The sequence below is a fragment of the Marmota monax genome, unplaced genomic scaffold (genome assembly GCF_021218885.2).
Source record: "Marmota monax isolate L192 unplaced genomic scaffold, Marmota_monax_Labrador192_F-V1.1 WCK01_AAM20220418_F8-fsc00107, whole genome shotgun sequence".
NCBI classification, from domain to species: Eukaryota; Metazoa; Chordata; class Mammalia; order Rodentia; family Sciuridae; genus Marmota; species Marmota monax.
In genome coordinates this window covers 2,068,866-2,089,072 of record NW_026693761.1, presented here as the reverse complement: position 1 = coordinate 2,089,072, position 20,207 = coordinate 2,068,866, and the positions used below count along the sequence as shown (strand labels likewise).

At 33.6% G+C, this 20,207-nt stretch overlaps 1 protein-coding gene across 1 annotated transcript in view; it reads left to right on the top strand.

Annotated features, from left to right (window-relative positions):
- Tbx20 (T-box transcription factor 20) overlaps window positions 1–16,616 on the top strand; it is a 52,043-nt gene extending 35,427 nt beyond the window's left edge. The window contains exons 7-8 of the mRNA XM_046460653.2: window positions 10,466–10,578; window positions 11,734–16,616. Of these exons, the coding sequence (XP_046316609.1) occupies window positions 10,466–10,578; window positions 11,734–12,074 (454 nt within the window). The 3' untranslated portion in view covers window positions 12,075–16,616. The remainder of the gene's footprint in view (window positions 1–10,465; window positions 10,579–11,733) is intronic.
- Window positions 16,617–20,207: the final 3,591 nt, after the last annotated feature.

Here is a 20,207-nt window from a genome sequence, read left to right as displayed (position 1 = left end):
ATGTAGTCACCTGTTACTTAACAACAGGGATATCCTCTGAGAATTGCATCATTACACAATTGCGCGGTTGTATGAACATCACAGAGTATACTAATACAAACCTAGGTAGTGTGGCCTACTGCGGACCTGAACTGTAAGGTACAACCATTCTTGTCTATATGTTCTGTCATTGACTTAAATGTCATTATGTAGTACATGGCTCTATTTATAGCTTCATAAACAATTAGAGCCATAATGAACCTACGAGATCATCTAGGTTCCCCTCCACACCCCCTTTTATGGAAGAAATCAAAGCCCAGATATATATAAGGAATCTGGTTACTTAGCTTCTTGGGAAAGAAAAAATCTCCAATGAAAATAGACTTGGTATAAAAGTCTACATGCATAAAATAAAAGAAGTTTTGTTTGGCAACTATATTAAATTTTGTTCTTTAATAAAATCTATTCATTTAATAAAATTTAAATAGTCTGTTAAGAAAACAACAAATGAGAAGGGATGAACTTTAACATAGTTAATTTATTTTTTCAAATTATTGGACAAATCACCACAAAATTCCTTTAATTAGCAAAATGTTTTTCTGCATTAAGAGGTTACTCATTTATCTACGACTTTTAAGAGGAAACATTTGTTTTACAAAACTGCAAGTCTAAATCACTTCGATAAAATCCCTTTTTTTCCCCTTCCTAGAGACTAGCATAAGTAGCAATCGTTTATGGTTGACTTATGGTTGTGAATTATCCTGTTTTGTTCTTGCTGGTGTCTTTCTATCTGAGTGTAACTGATGTCTGTTCCCTACTTCATAATTTAGTGAAGTTTATTTATAGGCTGAGTAATCTGGACTTTGCACAAAAGCTTTCTTCTAGTTGTCATAACCCTAAGACTTACAAAACTAGGTGTTTTTTTTTCACTGAAAAATTATTTAAGCTACTAATTATAATATAAAACTAGAAATGTATATTACTGTGAAAAGGAAAAATCAATAGGATTTAGTTAAATAAAAATAAAGTCTAAAAGCTTTTTAAAAGATTAAGTATTTTGTTTTTCCATAATTGATTGCTTAATATATTTCAATTCTCAAATTAAAATTAATGATTTATAATACATCTCAAATTGTATTACCTAAAATTTTTCATTTATCAAGTATTTTGTGGAAGCTAAAATATTGATGTATTATAATTTATAGTATATCTGCATAAATCTTTAGTAAAATATTCTGACAAGGAGCTATTTATAAAGACCCAATGAGACATGATATAAACTTGAACAAGTTGATGAGCAACAACTTTAAATATTTTGTTTTCAAAAATTTAGGTTTGTTTTTAATGGATTTGACATTTTCTCCCTGAACACAGTTTTTTCCAGGTCTGTATTTAGAAGAGAAAATTATTAAAGTTTAAATGAAAATAACATTTAAGTATATATAATCAGAAAGAAAAATATATATATATGGTGGGAAGGAAGGTTTAAATGAAGCATAGAAAGTTGTAGGGCTTGATAGTGTCAATTTCAACTAAAATGAATGATTGTGTAATCAGCTTTTGGAACACAGGATCTTGATACTCATTAATAATAAAGAAAATTTAATTTTATTATCTATAAATATTTACTGAGCACTTATGTGGTAGATAATATTTAAGCTGTATATGTGCATGAATTCACTTAATCATAACTTTTAAGAGAGAAATCATGTTAAAATCCTCATTTTACAGAGAGAAAATGGAGACATGGGAAAGTGAAGTAATTTGCCCTCAAGCACACAAGTGACAAGTGGCAGAATAAAGACAGTTAAGCAAACACACTCTTAAACCGCTTATTAGTGTTTTGATTTTCTTAGTGTGGCCACCTCCATGCTAGTGGCATCAGTGTCACTTGGAAACATATTAGATTCACCCCCCAGACATAGTCTGAAGCTCTAGGGTAGGGCTGGACAGTTTATGGTGAGGAACCCCCTAGGTGATTCTGATGCACACCATGTCTGAGACCCCTGTTTAGACAAAGGAAGCATTTTTTTTTTTTTCTGATCTGGGACCAGTAGTCCAATAGTGAAGACAGTCAATGCAAGCACATAATTGCTATTAATCTAGTAAGTGCAGTAAAAGAGGAATTTATTTGGAACAGTGGTGATGAAGAGAATGTGAGGGGAAAGGGAAGGCTTTGCTTTTTGAGCATTGAGACATTTCAGAGATAGAGGAAGGGCAGCCAGTTCTAATATTGGTAGAACACTGGAGAGTTTGAACAAAAAGTTCAAATGACTTGAAGTAGTTCTGAACATTTTGGTAGGAGCTATGAAAATCATTGTCACCATCCTCTATTTTGCCCATGTTTGGCTCTGATTGTGTCTCTGACATGCATATTATTCCTGGAATTGATGGTTACAAAGTAGTCAGAAAAGTTCTTTTAAAGATCACCCAAGAGAATGATGAACTTTTTTGCCTAGAAGATAATTTAGCGATAGATGCTAAAAAGGCTAACCTTCCATAATGGTATCCATTTTATTTACTTTTTAAATCCAAAGGTAAATCTACTAAAACTCAAGTCTCTTGCACTAGCATATAACAGAATTGAGCATGACAAGATACTGTCATAGCTCAAAAGACCTAAGTCACTTAACCTATTAGGTGAGTCATCCCTCATTTTTGAGGATACAGCATTTTAGAAATCCTTGTGATAGGCTTCTAGGCTACGTAAATTCTTTGCACTTTTCATTCTGCTGCAAATAGGGATTAGACGTAAAGTAAACAACATGGGCTGACTACTTTTTGTAACATCTTCCAAAGAGATGGCTCTGATATGCACCACTGTGTTCAATCACTTAAAAGGCAATAATTCAATTATGCTATCCTTTATATAAGAACTGCCATTGCTTTCAGTTCACTTCCAGGCCTGACACAAGTAAATCACTTTGATAAAATCCCTTTTTTTCCCTTCCTAGAGACTAGCATAAGTAATGATACCAATGATCTAGCAAGGACAAAATGAATATAATGTATTTTTTATAGAAAGGCAGAATGTTTCTCAAGGCAGTGATTCATTGTGTTATTTAGAAAATGAGTTTTCTTTTGAGTGTATGTGAAAGATGTTTAAATGATCTTATATAAAAAAGCACTTTTGGAGAGGCAAATACTGTAATTCTATTTAGAATTTCAATGCTTGAATGTAGCATTTTGTATACGGAAATTACAGAAAGAGGAATACATATTAGAAATGTACCATCAATAATTTGGGCCCTTTGATGGCCATTCCTTTATAACTATACCAAAGAAAATATTTCTAGGATATTGAAACAAGTTTTGCTTTTACTGAAACAATCACCTAATTCTTATCTAATTTTATTTTAAATATTAAAAATAGAACACATGGCCCAGACTCAAAAAGATACCAACTTGAGTATTTGTTATAATTTTAATTTTATTATGAGTGGTATAGGTCATTTGACTTTCTTCTTAAGGATACAGGTTATCCAAAATGACAGTCACTTTCTAATATTATAGTAAATTAAATCTTTGAGTAAGTGACGTTAACTGTTAAAGCTTCTAGTTTCAAAATTCAGCATATAATGACTGAACTATTTGGCAGTTAGCAGATTAATTAGGGCCTATGTCATGCCAAACTGTCATTTTCATTATTTTTTTTATTAACATGGATTGTACATGTTAATATGGTTCGGTGTGATATTTCAAAACAGGTACTCAGTGTATACTTATCATATCTAGCCTCCCTTATCTACTCTCTTGCCCTCACATCCCAATCTGTAGTAATCACTATTCTGTATTCAAATCAACTTTTAAAAATATTTCCGCATATGAGAGAGATCTTATTTCACTTAACATAATGTCCTCCAGTTATGTCCATTTTCTTGCAAATAGAAAGATTTCTTTTTTATGGCAGAATAATTTTACTCTGTATGTGTGTGTGTGTGTGTGTGATTTTCTTTAGCCATTCATGTGTTGATGGGTACCTACATTGATTCCATATTTTAGCCGCACAATGAACACAGGAATGTATCTTTTTTTAAAATATTTTTTTTTTAGTTGTAGATGGACACAATACCTTTATTTTGTTTATTTATTTTTATGTGGTGCTGAGGATTGAACTCATGGCCTCACACTTACCTATGCAAGTGCTCCACCACTGAGCCACAACCCCTGAAGGTTTCTTTTTAGCATGCTGATTTCATTTCCTTTGGATATACACTCAGAAGTGGAATAGCTTGATCATGTAGTAGATCTGTGTACTTAATACAGTTACCATGATGAAGTTTTTATTTCAACAAGTCTGCTCAAGGAATTTCAAAAAAATAGATTATATTTGTAATCAAGTGAGAAAGAATCACTAAAGCTTTCATTTCCTCATGAAAATATTAATATGATAGGTATAATTTTGTAGTAGAATTGTAAAAATCATTCTAGAAAATTTCTCTGCTTACTTTAACATTAAATCACGGACAATTCCTCTTATTTGGATCACATTATTATGAATAAGGATTATTCAGAAAGGTAGAAATGGAGAAAATAATCTAGAGAATAAAATATTTTTGTCTATTTTAGATATATTTTTCTAGGGCCCTAACATTTTCTGAGTATCTTCTGTGTGTCAGATACTATTTTAAGTAATTCAAATTCAGTATTATTTAATGCTGACACAACAGTTATTATCATTATTCTCTGATTTCCTATTTATATTTTTCCATAGCACTATGACTTAATTTACTGTGCTTTTCTTCCCCACCCCCACTATTTTCCTCCCTTAGTAGGCAGGGAAGTTTAAGTGCTTTGTTTACTGCTATCTCTGCAATTTCTAAAATAATGCATTGTTCATAGCAGCAACTCATCATATACATATCTATATGTGTGGATGTATTATACATTCATTTGTTTATTCACTATTCACTCATTTTATTTATATATAAGCGTCTGAAAAGATTGTAGGAAACAACCAGTGCCTAATGTTCACACAGGAATGGGAAAAGTGCCTAATCCAACCAGTTGGAATGGAACATTTTTGATTTTACATGGCAATTGGTAGAGTGCTTAGGAGGGTTTTGCTTCAGAAGTGAGGAAAGGTTAGCTCTCAGCTGAACGGGGGTCCAGTCCTATATCACATATTTTGTAAGCCAAACCCCAAACTACTTCCAAGTAACTTTCTCATATCCCAGAAGAAAGTTTTGTAATAAGAAGAATAAAGATAAAATGAGAGCGGGTTTCTTATTATACAAAGTGAGGAATATTTTTAAAGAACAGAAAGAAAAGGGTCTGTCAACCTGGAGTTCTATACCCAGAAAAAAATGTTTTTTAAAAAACAAAAGCAAAATAAAGACTTTTCTTCAGACATACAAAAGCTAAAACAAACTGCACTACAGATGTATTTAATGAAGTTCTTCAGGTGAAAGGGGATTATACTAGATGTCAGTCTGGGTTTACACAAAAGAATGAAGAGCAGCAGGAATGATAACTACTTGGATAAGGAGATCAAATATTTTCATTCTATTTAATTTTTTTAAAAAGATAATTAACTATTTAAACAAATATAATAATGCAGAGTGGGATTTATGTAAATCAAAATGTTTGACAGGAATGGCACAAAGGTTGGAAAGGAGAAATGAAAATATATTATTGTGATTTTTTTGGGTGGGACATTGCTGGGGATTAGTGAAATTGTTTTTTTTTTTTTTTTTTGAGGGGGGGGCGTGTACCAGGGATTGAACTCAGGGGAACTCAGCCACTGAGGCACATTCCCAGCCCTATTTTGTATTTTATTTAGAGATAGGGTCTCACTGGCACCTTGATGTTACTGAGGCTAGCTTTGAACTCATGATCCTCCTGCCTCAGCCTCCCAAACCACTGGAATTACAGGCGTGTACCACTGCACAAGGCAGTGAGATTCTTATACCATACTTGAAAACATAATAATTAACTTGAACATAAATTGTGACAAAGATATTTACTACAAATGTGAAGGCATCTACTATCATAACATAAGAAAGTTGTAACTAATAAACCAATGAAGGAAACAAAATGGAATCATAAAAATTTAACCATAAAGAAGGAAAAATAAAGGAAAAAGACAATAAAGAGCAGATGTACAAATAGGAAACATATAAGAAGCTAATAAATTTCAGTGTAACCACATAAAAATCACTTTAAATATAAATTCACTAAATACCTCAATTTTTGTTTGAATTAAAAAGTAAAGTGAGCCCAAACTTATGTTGCCTACAAGGAACACACTTTACATATGAAGACATAAACTGAAAGTAATAGAAACAATTTCTAACAATAGAAACAATTTCTAAACAATTTCTAACAATAGAAACAATGATCTAACATGTTAGCACTAATCAAAAGAAAGCCAGAATGGCTATATTAATGTCAAAGTAGATTTCAGGGAAAAGAAGGTTATTAGAGACAAAGTAGATCATTTCATACTAATTAAAAGGCTCTACTCCTCAGGAGGACATGCAATCTAAGGTGTTATGCACCTAATAATAAATCTTCATGTTTGGCAGAACTATAAGGACAAAGAGACAAATATACAGTCATCCTTAAAAATTTCAATATTCCTCTCAAAATAATCGGGTAGACCAAGTAGATATAAAATGAGTAATGAAGAATATTTGAATATTATTAGCCAAATTGACCCCGTTTACATTAGAAAACACTCCTTCCATCATCAGCCAAATATATCTTCTTTGCAAATTTTCCATGATAGACCATACTCTATATCACAAGTCTCAATATATTTAAATGCATGTAACTTTTACAAAATATGTTCTCTGACCACAACAGACATGAATTATATCAGAAATCAATGACAGGAAGACATCTGGAGAGTCTATACATATTTGGAAACTAAATAGCTAACTAAATCTGTTATTTATATAACAGATTATATAATTATGTTAAACTAAAACTGTTATTTACTTAGAAAATGAAAACAACCCATAGGGCAAGGAAAATATCAAAAAGGAAATAAGAAAATATTTTGAACTGAAGGAAAATTAAAATATGCAGTGGGATACTGCTAAAAAGTATTTAGGGAAAATTTTTATCTTCTTTAGTATTGAAAGAATATCTCAAATCAATTACCTCATCTTTCATCTCAAGAAACTAAACAAGGGGCTGGGATTGTGGCTCAGCGGTAGAGCGCTTGCCTAGCACAGGCGGGACCTGGATTCGATCCTCAGCACCACATAAAAATAAAGGCATTGTGTTGTGTTCATCTACACTTACAAAATAAATGTTAAAAAAAGAAACTAAACAAAAAGAGCACATGAGATCCAAGTTCAGGGGAAGAAAGTAAATAATAAATATTAGAGTCGAAATCAATGGAATAGAAAACAGGAGAACAACAAAGAGCATCAATGGAACCAAATGGAGAGATTAATAAAATTGACAATTCTTTCAGCCAAACTGACCCCAAAAAAGTGGGGAGGTGGAAAACACAAATTACCATTATCAATGAGAGAAGTAATATCACCATAGATTCTTCAAATATTAAACAGAATGATAATAAAAGAATATATTCTATAACATATTATAAACACTTCTTATAATTTTCACAATTTAAATAAAATGCACAATTTTTTTGAAGGCACAAACTACTAAATATTATTCAAGAAGAAGTAGACAATCTGATGGCTGTGAATTTGTAGTTAAAAACCATTCCATTGGCTGGGCATGTGGCTCAAGTGGTAGCGCACTCGCCTGGCATGCGTGCAGCCTGGGTTCGATCCTCAGCACCACATTACAAACAAAGATGTTGTGTCTGCCAATAACTAAAAAAAAAAAAAAAAAAAAAATTAAAAAAAATTCTCTCTCTCTCTCTCTCTCTCTCTCTCTCTCTCTCTCTCTCTCTAAAAAAAAAAAAAAAAAAAAAAAAACATTCCATTAAAAAAAAAATTGCAGGTGCAATGACTTTACTGGTAAATTGCACCAAACATTTAAGGAAGAAATAATAACAATTTTACGTAAGCTATTCTAGAAAATTGGAGAAAAGGGAATATTTTAAAACTAATTCTGTGAGACCAGTATAATAACCTTAATGCTAAAACTAAAGAAAGATAACACAAAATGAAAAACTACAGCCCAATATCCTTTATAAATATTATGGAAAAATTCTAAACTGAATTGTAGGCAATTGAGTCCAACAAAAAGATAATATATCAGGACTGACTAGGGGTTAGTTCAGGAATGTTGGGTTAGTTTAACATATGAAGTCCAACCAATATATAATTTACCATATTAACAAACTAAAAAAGAAAAAGCATTTGATCATTTCAGTAGACATACAAAAACATTTAAGAAAAGTCAACATCTTCCTGGTAAAAATTTATTAAACTAGGGAACCTTTTCAGTCTGATACAGGCATATACAAAACACTGAGGGCTAATATTATACCTAGTGGTCAAAGATTAAATGATTTTGTTCAAAATAAGGAAAAATCATGGATGTCTACTCTTACCACTGTGAGTTCAAATTTGTATGGGCACTTTTAGCTATTGCAATAAGCCAGGAAAATTAAATAAAATTCATCATGATTGGAAAATAAACAAGCAAAATTATCTCTGTTCACAGAAATTTTTTTTATCTGTTATTTATATAGAAAATGAAAACCTATATAAAAGCTACTCGAGTAAATAGGTGTGTTTAGTAACGTCACAGGGTACAGGATCAACATACAAAAAAATAACATATCTATTAGCAGTGAACAATTAGAAATCAAAATAAAAAGCAATATTTACTAAAACATGTTTAGGGATAAATCTGGCAACAGACATGCAAGACATATTTAAAACTACAAAACACTGCCGGCTGAGTAGGGTAGCACACGCCTGTAATCCCAGTGGCTTGGGAGGCATCAGCAGGAGGATTGCAAGTTCAAAGCTGGAATCAACAACTTACTGAGGCCCTAAGCAATTTAGTGAGACCCTGTCTGTAAATAAAATACAAAAAAAAAGGTTGTCAATGTGGCTCAGTGGTTAAGTGCCTCTGGGTTCAATCTCTGGTACCAAAACAAAACAAAAAACAAAGCACTGCTGAGAGAAACTAAAGAAGACTTAAATAAAAGAAAGGACATATTGGTGCATAGGTTGAAAGACTTAATATGTCAGTTCTTCACAAACTGTTCTACAGATTCAACACAATTCTGATCAAAATCCCAGTAGGCTTTTTAAAAGAAATGAATAAAGTATAATACTGAAATTCACATTATAATACAAAGGGAATAGAATAACAAAAACAACTTTGAAAAAAATACTAGCTAATTTCAAGACTTTATTTGAGCTATAGTAATCAGGACAGTGTGGTTTTGCTATCAAGATCACGCACAGATCAAAAGAACAGAATGGAGGATTAAGAAGTAGACTCATCCCCTATTCTAGTTGAGAAGACTACCTTTTTCATCTGTGCACATATATGAGCTTTCTAGAACACCAAATGCACTATGAATTAGATAGTATTTTTCCCACAGGTAAAGTATGTATATCTATGTGAAATCATAAGGGTTACATTTTGAAAAGTTAGTATGACATTTATTCATTTTTCTTATTCCTCCAATATGAAATTTACTACCAACATAAAATTTTAAATCCTCTTTTGGTTATTTGGTGGTTAATTTAGTGTTGATCTGTAGTTCACAGATATACCTAAAATATATGCTGTGCAAACTGATGTGCTATTAGTATTCATTTAACTTGGCTAAAATCTTGATAGTTTTTTTTAATAGCAGGTCAATTGTCCAGTACCAAAATAATTTTTGTTTTTAAAGTTAACCTCATTCTTTGATTCACAGACTGTGGTGCAAGAGGAAGATAATTTACAAAGACAATGTACCAGTTTTTCTGGGGGCTTAAATGTCTTACTGCCATTTATGTCTCCTTCATAGTTTTTCTGTAATTTTCAGTCTTAAATCAGTAAGGAGCTCAAAGTGTGCATTAATCAAACTATCCATATTGTCATGTACTATCATTGATTGTTTGATCTGTTAGTGAACAATAAGTCTTTTTTATGATCAATTATTTTGGATTTTTTGGCAACATTTTGTCAGATGTTGAATCAGTGCCGTTTGGATCATTTGAGTATTTTGTATTCATTGTCAGTGAAATCATTAGAAAATGCTCCACAGATTCTCTTCTGTCACAAAATTTTTCATATCATTAAATTCCATATTCCTGTAGTCAGGTATCATGGTTCCTTGTTCACCTCTTTATCCTTCATCTTATAGGGTTTCAAGAGATTGCTCTCATCCTATAGGTATATGTGCTTGCATTTATGGACTTGAGTTTATGTCTGAGGAGTCACTCTACAACAGAATAAATGCACACGTTTCACATGTTCTTTCCCTGAAGTGGTTTCCTTTTGGCTGAGAAAACAGATTTCCTGACTAGTGAATTATCCTTAAGACCCCCTTGTATCTCTGAGTTCTTAACTTTGTAGTGAACTCATTACATATTACTTTGTAACCTAGGGAAAGTGTGGAGAGCCTGATCCAGAAGCATTCCTATGCCCGCTCACCCATCCGTACCTATGGAGGAGAAGAGGATGTCCTGGGGGATGAGACTCAGACAACCCAAAATCGAGGTAAGATAGCTTTGGGGGTTGTGGAGCCAGTGGGAGCTAGAGTTCCTAAAGGAGAACAAAGGTAGGTACTTGATGAGACGGCCTGTCCCCAAGGTAACACTGTCAGGAAAGGATTTCAGGGCCTTCTCAGGAGGGGACAGCCCCTTAAGATCTTATGATTTCCACATGTATTATTGTCCAAGTTCTAAGTGATTACACTGAGTTACTGTTTTCTAGTAAAAGGACACTGAGCCTTTGACTTAGGGGTCAGGAGGTACTTGTCTGCAATTTAGTACCAAAGAGCTGTTGAACCTTGGGGGCAGTTTATTAGTCTTTCTGAACTTCAGCTATATAATCTGAAAATGAAGGAATATATCTGTTCTGCGTACATTAGGTATGTCTTTTTAGGATCAAAGATAGAAGTGGAAAACACTTTTAAAAGAGGATTGTCCTGTGAAGGGCATCACATAAAAGTGGTGACCCCAGTGGTGAGAGGAAGAATAAGCTGAGTTTCCCTGTTTTAGGGAGGAGCCCCTACACTTGGGGAAGGAAGTCCTGAGATGAGGCCAGAGGTGCTCTATCCCGGGAACTGGAGCATTTGTATGGGGAGGGAACCTCTGTCATTATTTTTTGTCCATACTATAGATGACATCACCAGAGAAAATATAGAGTATTTCTTATTACTTAACCATGCAAACTGCTAATATAGCCAGAAAATTTAATGTCAATTCTTGTTTAAACTTTTAGGTGCTGCAATATAGGACAACTTATTCTTTTGGATTCTCATAAGTGGCTTTGGAAGTTATATAGCTTTGTTGAGACTGAGACATCCATAAGGAGTCTTTTTTATGGAGATCCTGCAAAAGTTAGAACACAGATATTTGGAGCCCCAGGGAATCAGTTCATCACCTTCAGACAAGCTATTAGTGTTTTGGTCATTCTGTAGGAATATGCAGGCCATTTAGTGAGTTAAGTCTTTTTTCAGTTGGTAAATTCTTTCTTCCATGCAGGATTTAAATAATATCTTCGTATCTAAAAAGGTAGATTTGGCCCATGACAAATCTCATGTGCAGTTGTCTTTTCAAATCATAGATCTATTAAATATTTTTGAAAATAAATAGAACTTTACAGATAATGCCATTCCAGTCTAATGAGTGTTTTTTTTTTTCCTCATAGGGTCAGCCTTTACAACATCTGACAATTTATCTCTCAGCTCCTGGGTATCATCATCTTCCAGTTTTCCTGGATTTCAGCACCCACAGTCTCTGACTGCTCTTGGCACCAGCACAGCATCCATAGCAACACCCATTCCTCACCCCATACAGGGTTCTCTGCCACCATATAGTCGGCTGGGGATGCCTCTGACCCCATCAGCCATTGCGAGCTCCATGCAAGGGAGTGGTCCAACGTTCCCTTCATTCCACATGCCACGGTACCATCACTACTTTCAGCAGGGGCCCTATGCTGCCATCCAGGGACTACGCCACTCCTCTGCTGTGATGACACCATTTGTATGACTCTTCTAAAAAGGGGAGAATTTAGATCCAGAATGTGCAAATGGGTATGGAAATATAGGCAGGGTTGGGTGGGCGGGATAGCGGGTATTGGAGCAGGGGCTCTCCAGGATACATGGGACCTATTAAAGAGGAGAGCTGGACTCACAATAAAATCTAATGCTAAGGGAATGCACCACGGACCAGGATTCATCTGTAGTTGGGAGAACATCTCTTAGAGAACTTAAGTTGGGAACCTGTCTTAGGTTCAGGGGAGAATCAACATAAAGTTCTTAGCCAGCCTAAATCTTGCAACTAATAGGATATTAATTTACCCAGAAAGCTTAATAATATAAGGCAGATGAATGTTAAGGTGCTTTACTCCTTAGTTAAAAATGCTGTGTCAATGCAGTACTGTATAAAATCAGTGTGTATAGGTTTTCTTTCTGCTTTCCACAGTTAAAAGAATCTTCAAAGAGGCAATACTATATAGCATACTGACCATATGACTAACTTAAGTCAGTTTCTCCCTGTAGAAAGTGGGAGCCAATAGAGAAATATCTGTAGTGCTATAGCTTAAGCATGTTTAGTTTTTTGTATTTAGTTTGCTGGGGAAGGAGATGAGATAATGCTAATGCATCCTGTTGTGTGGATGAATATGTGTAGTAAGCCTTCACAAAGCTCTTTTTGCAATATTGAAGGGCCAGTACTTGACAAGCTCAGTCTTTAGTCTTCTTTCTTTCTAATTCTCTTTCTTACAACAACTTGTTGGTTTTGAAGCAAGGGCCTCTCTAGATTAAGGACTGATTTTTTTTCTGGGCTGCATTCTAAATACACTACTGACTTACCACTGAGGAACCCTCCAAAGCCTATGCAAGATGATATGTGAGGCTTTATTTCACTTACAGCTTAAATAAAAAGATGGTTGTTCTGTTCTGAAACGAATTTTTCTACCAAGTGAGCCAAAGGCCCCTTCATTTTCACTTCAGCTTTTGGGAGACTTTATGGATGTTAAAATGCATTGGGCCCATATTCTTATTTTTGATAAATCTGCTTTGTTGCTGCTGCCACTGATTGACAGGGTTTAAGAATGACCATTCTAAATGCTTGGGTAGCCATGATTTAGTGTGCTCATGTGTAGTAATGTGCCCATGTATCTGACTTATCTTTTTTCCTTACTGTGTTACATTTGGAGACTCTTACCATTTTCTCACTCCCTAATATGAAATTGCATATTAACTTGCTGACTGAAACATTGGCAGTTCTTATAAATCCATTAGAGCCTCATCCATTTTATTTTCAACTTTCGCTATCTTCTTAAGCCTTTCTTTAATGTGTATAATAGTAATTAGTTATATTTTAATTCTATATAATCCATATTATTTTTGAGCATCATATATCTTAGCATTTACAGTCTGGGTAACCACATTTGGTATTTAGCAACAGTTCATTTTCCTAATAATAAAGATTTAATGAAGTTAATAGTCTTTCAACTCAAGGTATAATGCATTCCAGCTACAGGATGTAAACTGTCTTCTTAGCCAATTTCCCCAAAACTCTAATTTAATATCTATATGTAATTTTCATTCTATTCTGTTCTTACTGCAAAAGTATTGAATCTGTTATGAGAGATGGGAAATATTGTTACTGACAGTAGAAGTGTATTTGGGGGGGTAAATGCAATATACTTATCACATCAGACTTCCGTAGATTTTATTTGGTTGTTTAACGTTAGACTTCTACACATCAAATGCCTTTCTTGGACATGTTCAGCCCATGAAACAAGGCATCTTGACTCAGTCTGACCATGAGATGCCAATTTTGGATTTTACACTTGCCATTTTTCACTGAATCCTAAAGACTACTTACAAAGGAGCACGGACTTTGTTAACAAAGCATTTCAAAGCCCTATGGCATATCCTGTAGGTTAATTTCTAACTTCTTGCATGTTATGCTGTAGCATCCTTAGGTAGTTTACTTTCAGAGTACAGATGTGTACTTCTTTAAACAGAGCAGTTATGACTAATGTTTAGATAGGGGCTTAATATTTAATAGTTGGCCTATTGCCAGTATTCCTTTGAATACAGAGTGCTATTGCCTAAAGCAGGAATAACAAAAGATGCTATTTTACACAATGATGCCACTCAATTACTGGTCTGCTTAAGTGAATCTGTGTCTAAATTTCCTTTTCAAAGAGAATTAGAGGATTATTTACTATTTGAAAATTCTCCCAATACCAAGTAGGCTTATGTGTTTTTTTGTGAAATGTAGTTGTATACCATTATTTCCTAACTCATAACTTTGTTTTGTAATTAAGCAATATGAGGTTAAAACTAGGGTAGAGTGCTTAAAGAAAAGCAAAGCATGCTCTGGAAAAATGATCCCTGAAATTCTACATGGGATATATTTTTAACAGTGGTATTACCTGAACTAGAGAGAAAAAGCACAAGAGAAAGAGAGTGCAAGCAAATCAGTCACTCTAGTCATGGGAACCAAGAGGTAGACATTAACCCCACCTGTGTCATTCCAAATTATTCTGGTTGTCAATTCTTATTGACCCTGGGGAGCTTAGTATTTAAAATTCCAAATCTATTCTACCTAAGGTGATTGCAAGAACTATATATTTAATGGGAAAGCCAACCAAATGATAACAACCAGGAGTTACATTTGTAATAAATTCTTGTTTTTCCCTCTAAGTATATTATAGTATTAAAAAGCACAGCTAATGTGCAGTGCTGCTAAAAAGAGTTCCTGCCTGTCAGACCAGATTGGTGGAACTGTAAGGAATCAAATCCGTTTATAACTTAGTAGGCTCTGCATTTGAGATTTATTTTTAAAACAATTGTCAATAATTTTAAGTTCAGTTATTCTTTCTACTTATTTAGTAAATCTCTTCCCTCCTCTGCCTACCTTTAGCAGTACAAGCAATAAATATATCCATCCTGTGTCTAACATATCACAAATTTTTAGGTAACAGGTCTCGATTAACAATTTTGTATTGCATTGCTGGTCACTTTGAGTTTATACCAATGGTATCTTTCCAGGAGGACCTATCACCATTTCTGATAGTTGGGCACTGAGTGGATGATATTATGAAGCTTCCTGATAATGCCTTATTATCTAGCAAGCACCCTTGTGTAGGGCTAAGCTGCAGGAGATACAGTGACTTCTGGGGCATTCCAAGATCTCTCCTCTTCCACCTTTATCCACACTTCTGTCATTTTGTTTCTTTAGCCACAACCATCTCCTAAACAAAAAGGAAAAGGAAACCCTCTAAAAGCCCAGTAAATAAATGTGAAGTATCTTCATCTCATACTGCTTATGAATTTTTCAGAAAGATGTCAGGATATTTATCCCATTTCTATGTTTCACATTAGCTTTTCACACCATCTTGTTTATATAAAGCCCGATTGTACTGAGAATGAGCACCTTCAAATTAAGTGGATGGAATGACTTTATACCCCATTAAATATACAGACAAGTTAATCATGACTTAGTAACTAAAGCTCCAGAAATTCAGTTATGCAATATACAGGGAAACATCACAAGAAAACGAACACTTTATTCTATCTTCCACTGACTTAAGTGAGTAAAATTGTTTTCATTATGAAATGGATAGAGAATTGATAATTATTAAGACAAGAAGATGCTCTAGCCTAAATCTAGACAGAATATTTTCAACTTTCTCCTCTAGCTAGTGGTGCCTGAGAGGAGTTTTGTATAAATTTTTATATTATGTTATAATTAAAGTATTCTTTTTTTTTCTGTAAACAAGCAAATGTTACAGACTCTTTAAACTTTAGAAAATCATAAAACTCTTCCTTCATTACTTTCTCATCCATTCCATTTATAAAATATCCTAGTTCTTATTTTTCTTCAGCATGCTTAAATATAGAAAAGTTCATTTATAAATATTTGATGGGCAAGTAATCCAAAAATATTTTCCAGCCTTCTTTCTGTTTCTCTCTCAAATAATTTCAATCCCCTCTCCCCTCTAAACAAAGTAGAAGGTAATAACTTTTCATTGTTTCAAGTAATAAGTAAATAACATTTTTGTGAAATAGTATATCTGGACAAAAAATACAATTTGTTGTATTTTACTTCTGGTACATTAACATACTGTATTTAGTTTTTGTTTTTTTTTTTTAATTTCCAAAACCTAAAAGAAGTTCTTTTATTTCCTAAAGGGTGAAATTAGATATGCCTCTTTAAACTATCACAGTTTCATGGTTTGCTGTGTCTTCGTTTGCTTACTGAACTGTGTGAGAACCATCACTGTAATGAAGTGTGTGTGTTCAGGGTGGGAGGGAAGGGCTTGGGAAATGTTCTATGGAAAAAAGGAAATTATACGCATAATACTATGAAGTAACATCTAATGAAGTTCTTTTTAAGTGCAATATATTTATTTCTGCTAGAAATGTATTATCAACCTTATGTAATATTTGAAGCAGTACATGTTATTTGTAAACAGCTTAAAATTATATATTACCCCAAATTGTACAGAAGTACAAATGTGTGGATATCAGTTTCTTTCATTAAAAGTGGTGTGGTTTTGATATATATGCACACATTTACATCTCTCATTATCTTACACACTGTAACTTTTGGTACCTTTTTCCTTACCGGAAAGAAAGATTAAGTGACACTATGTGGTCACAGCTGGCCTCTCCTAGACCAGACACAGCACTGGATTATAACACAATATTGTAGCATTGTCTTTAATTACATTTGAATGACATCAGCAAAAGCATTACTCGCATACGCCACCATTTCCCATTTTTCTACACCTAGTCCCCTTCTGTTTATCTTATATAATGTACCCTCAGAATCCTGTGATTTTTGTACCTCTTGTACTGAATGGTCCTGAAGACTACATAAAACTTAAAGAATTCCTACCTGTCATTTCAGCCATGAGCACTTGGATGTGCTATAATGATATTACACAAAGCAGGTTGACCTGAAATAAGATTAGTCAAATTCAAAGTCCTAATCCTCCTTCCACATGGCAGTCCTTCAAAATATGTGGCATTATCAGACCTTTTGCTTTCAAGTTTGCTCTTACTCCTAAATTTTTGTTCACGTTGAACACCAACCTTTAAAAAATCATTTAATTAGAAGAATTTCAAGTTTTAAGAAAAGTTGCAAGAATGGTATAACAAAACTCTGTACATCCTTAACCCAGATTCACCTGCTGCTACCTTTAGCACTATTTGCTTTATCTTGTGCACACTGAGTAGTGTACACACACACACACACACACAGACAGTGCACAGATAAGTAATATATAGAGCTTGCTTTCTGAATCATTATAGATTAAGTTGAACATATGCCCCATTGTCTCTAAATAATTCAGAGTATATTTAAAAAAATAAAATTTCATTAAATAACCACAGGACTGTTAGTAATTTTGGAGGATTTAACAATGACACAATACTTTAATCTAACCTCTGTATTTGTTTTGATAAATATGTACTCAGTTTTGTCAAATGACCTAGTAGTAGTGTCTTTTGTATCATATTACTTCTATCAGAATAGATGCACTTGGTCTTTTATGACCAAAGGAATCTTATTTTTCAATGGTTTATAATTTATTATCATCCTTAATTATGCTGATACTCGAATTATTCCAGTTTTACCATTTGACAAAAATGAGTACATATTGTTATTTTTAATTCCAAAACATTCCCAATAGGGTCCTTTTTACCGTTGATACATTCCATCTTTATCTGGCCTCTTCCACGGTATGTACCCTGGTTCCCAACAATGTCAACATATTTGTTAAATTATCTAACAAATTTTATATTGTTTCACTCATACATCTATCAAAAACAAGCCGACTAAAAAGAAGACAGGGCCTGTGCAGTGATGCACATCTGTAATCCCAGTGATTCAGGAGGCTGAGGCAGGTGGATTGCAAGTTCAAGGCCAGCCTCAGCAACTTAAGAGAGACCCTAAGCAATTTAGAAGACCCTGCCTCAAAAAAAATAATAAGGGCTGGGGATGTTGCTCAGTGGTTAGGCACCCTTGGGTTAAATATGCAGTACAAAAAAAAAAAAAAAAAAAAGAAAGCAGGATACATTTGCTGTTTTTTCCTGTTATTCAACTTAAGAGTATTGTCACAGACACATTCAGGATTTAGGTGAGGTGAGGGTTCTTCTTGCCCTCCTTGCAGCACAGCTGGGTTCATTTTTCAGTTTTCTTTTTGTTTAAATGGATTTTTCTTCCCATCCTTATTGTTTTAAAAATATACAAAAAATTAATGAGCTTCTAACAACAACAACAACAAATAACTCATAGAATTAATTAATGATTAGCAAGGCTGTAGTACAAGATTAATATTTAAAAAGTCAATTGTTTTCCCTCTATGCCAGAAATGAACAATTGGAATTTGAAGTAAAAGCAAAACACTCTTTATATCAGCACTAAAAAAGTGAAAAAAAATGAGGTATAAATAAACAAAATATGTTCAAGGTCTGTGTGAGAAAAACTACAAAATGCTGAAGAAAGAAGTCAAAGAAAAGCTAAATAAATGGAGAGATACTGGAGATACTGCATGTTATGATTAGGAAGACTCAATATTATGAAGATGTCACTTTTTCCTAATTTGTAGTTTCAAGCATAGTCCTGATCAAAATCCCAGCAGGTTAATTGTGGCTATAAAATAAGCTTCTAAAGTTTATCTGGAAAGGCTAAAGACCCAGGATAGCCAACTCAATATTGAACCAAGTCAGAGAACTGGCAGAGGTCAACTTGAAAGCTTACTACAAAGCTACAGTAATAAAGACAGTGTGTACTGGTGAGAGAAAAGACAGATTGGGGGACAGAATAGGGAGCTCAGAAATAGACTCACATGAATAAAATTAATGGATCTTTGACAAAGGAACAAAGGCAATTCAGTGGAGGAGCTGTAATATTTTCAACAAATGGTAGTGGAACAATTGAATATCCACATCAAAATAATAAGCCTAGACATAGACCTTTTCAAAAATTAACTCAAAATGCCTGTAACCTAAATGTAAAATGCAAAAAACGTTTACAAGATAACATAAAATCTAAGCAACCTTTTTTTTAAGATGTAACACTGATAGCATGTTTATTGATAAAAAAAGTAAATATAATGGACTACAACAAAATTAAAAACGTCCATGCTGTGAGTCAAGACACTATTAAGAGAATGAAAAGACTAGTCATAGAGTGGGAGAAAATATTTTCAAAATACATATCTGATAAAGGACTTTTTATGCAAAATGTAGAGAACACCTTAAAACTCAACAATATGAAAACAAGCAACCTAATTAAAGTAAAGGCAAAGATTTACCTGAACGGGCATCTCCCCTATGAAGGTATACACATGGAAAATAACCATATGAATCCCAGCACTGCAAAAAAGAAAAGGAATAACTTTCACTTACAACATTAATGAACCTTGCAATTAGGTGAATTATATCAACAAAAAAGGAAGGAAGCCAATCAACAAGACTACAGTGTTACAGGATTCCATTTATATGCACTGTCCATAATAAGAACATTTATAGAGATAAAAATATTAGTAGTTACCTAGGGCTCACTGAGAGCGGGAGAGGTGAGTTAGTAGGTGAAGTGATTGTAATCGGTATGGGATTTCTTCTGGGAGTGATAAAAATGTTCTAAAATTGAATGTTGTGTCTGACATAACTATGAATATACTAAAAATCATTATCTGTATACATTAAATAGACTAATTACATATTATGTGAATTATATCAATAAAACATTACTTAAACATTAAAGAAATAACATCATGCAATGAGGGAATTGTAAATTAAAACATGAGATACTACTCCACTTCTATTAGAATGGCTAAAATCCCAAACACTAGCAACACCATCCTGTTGCTGGATGAAGAGCAACAGGAACTTCACTAATGGCAAGCAGCATTGCAAACTGTATAGCCATTTTACAACACAAGTGTATCAGTTTCTTGCAAAATTAACATAGTATTATCCTGTGATCCAGCCATTGTGCTCCTAGATGGTCACCCAAATGATTTGAAATTTTATGTCCCACAAAAATATGCACATGAATATTTATAGCAGATTTATTCATAATTGCCCAAATGTGGAAACAACTAAGGATGTTCAACAGGTAAATGGATGATCAGATGTACATCCATTATCC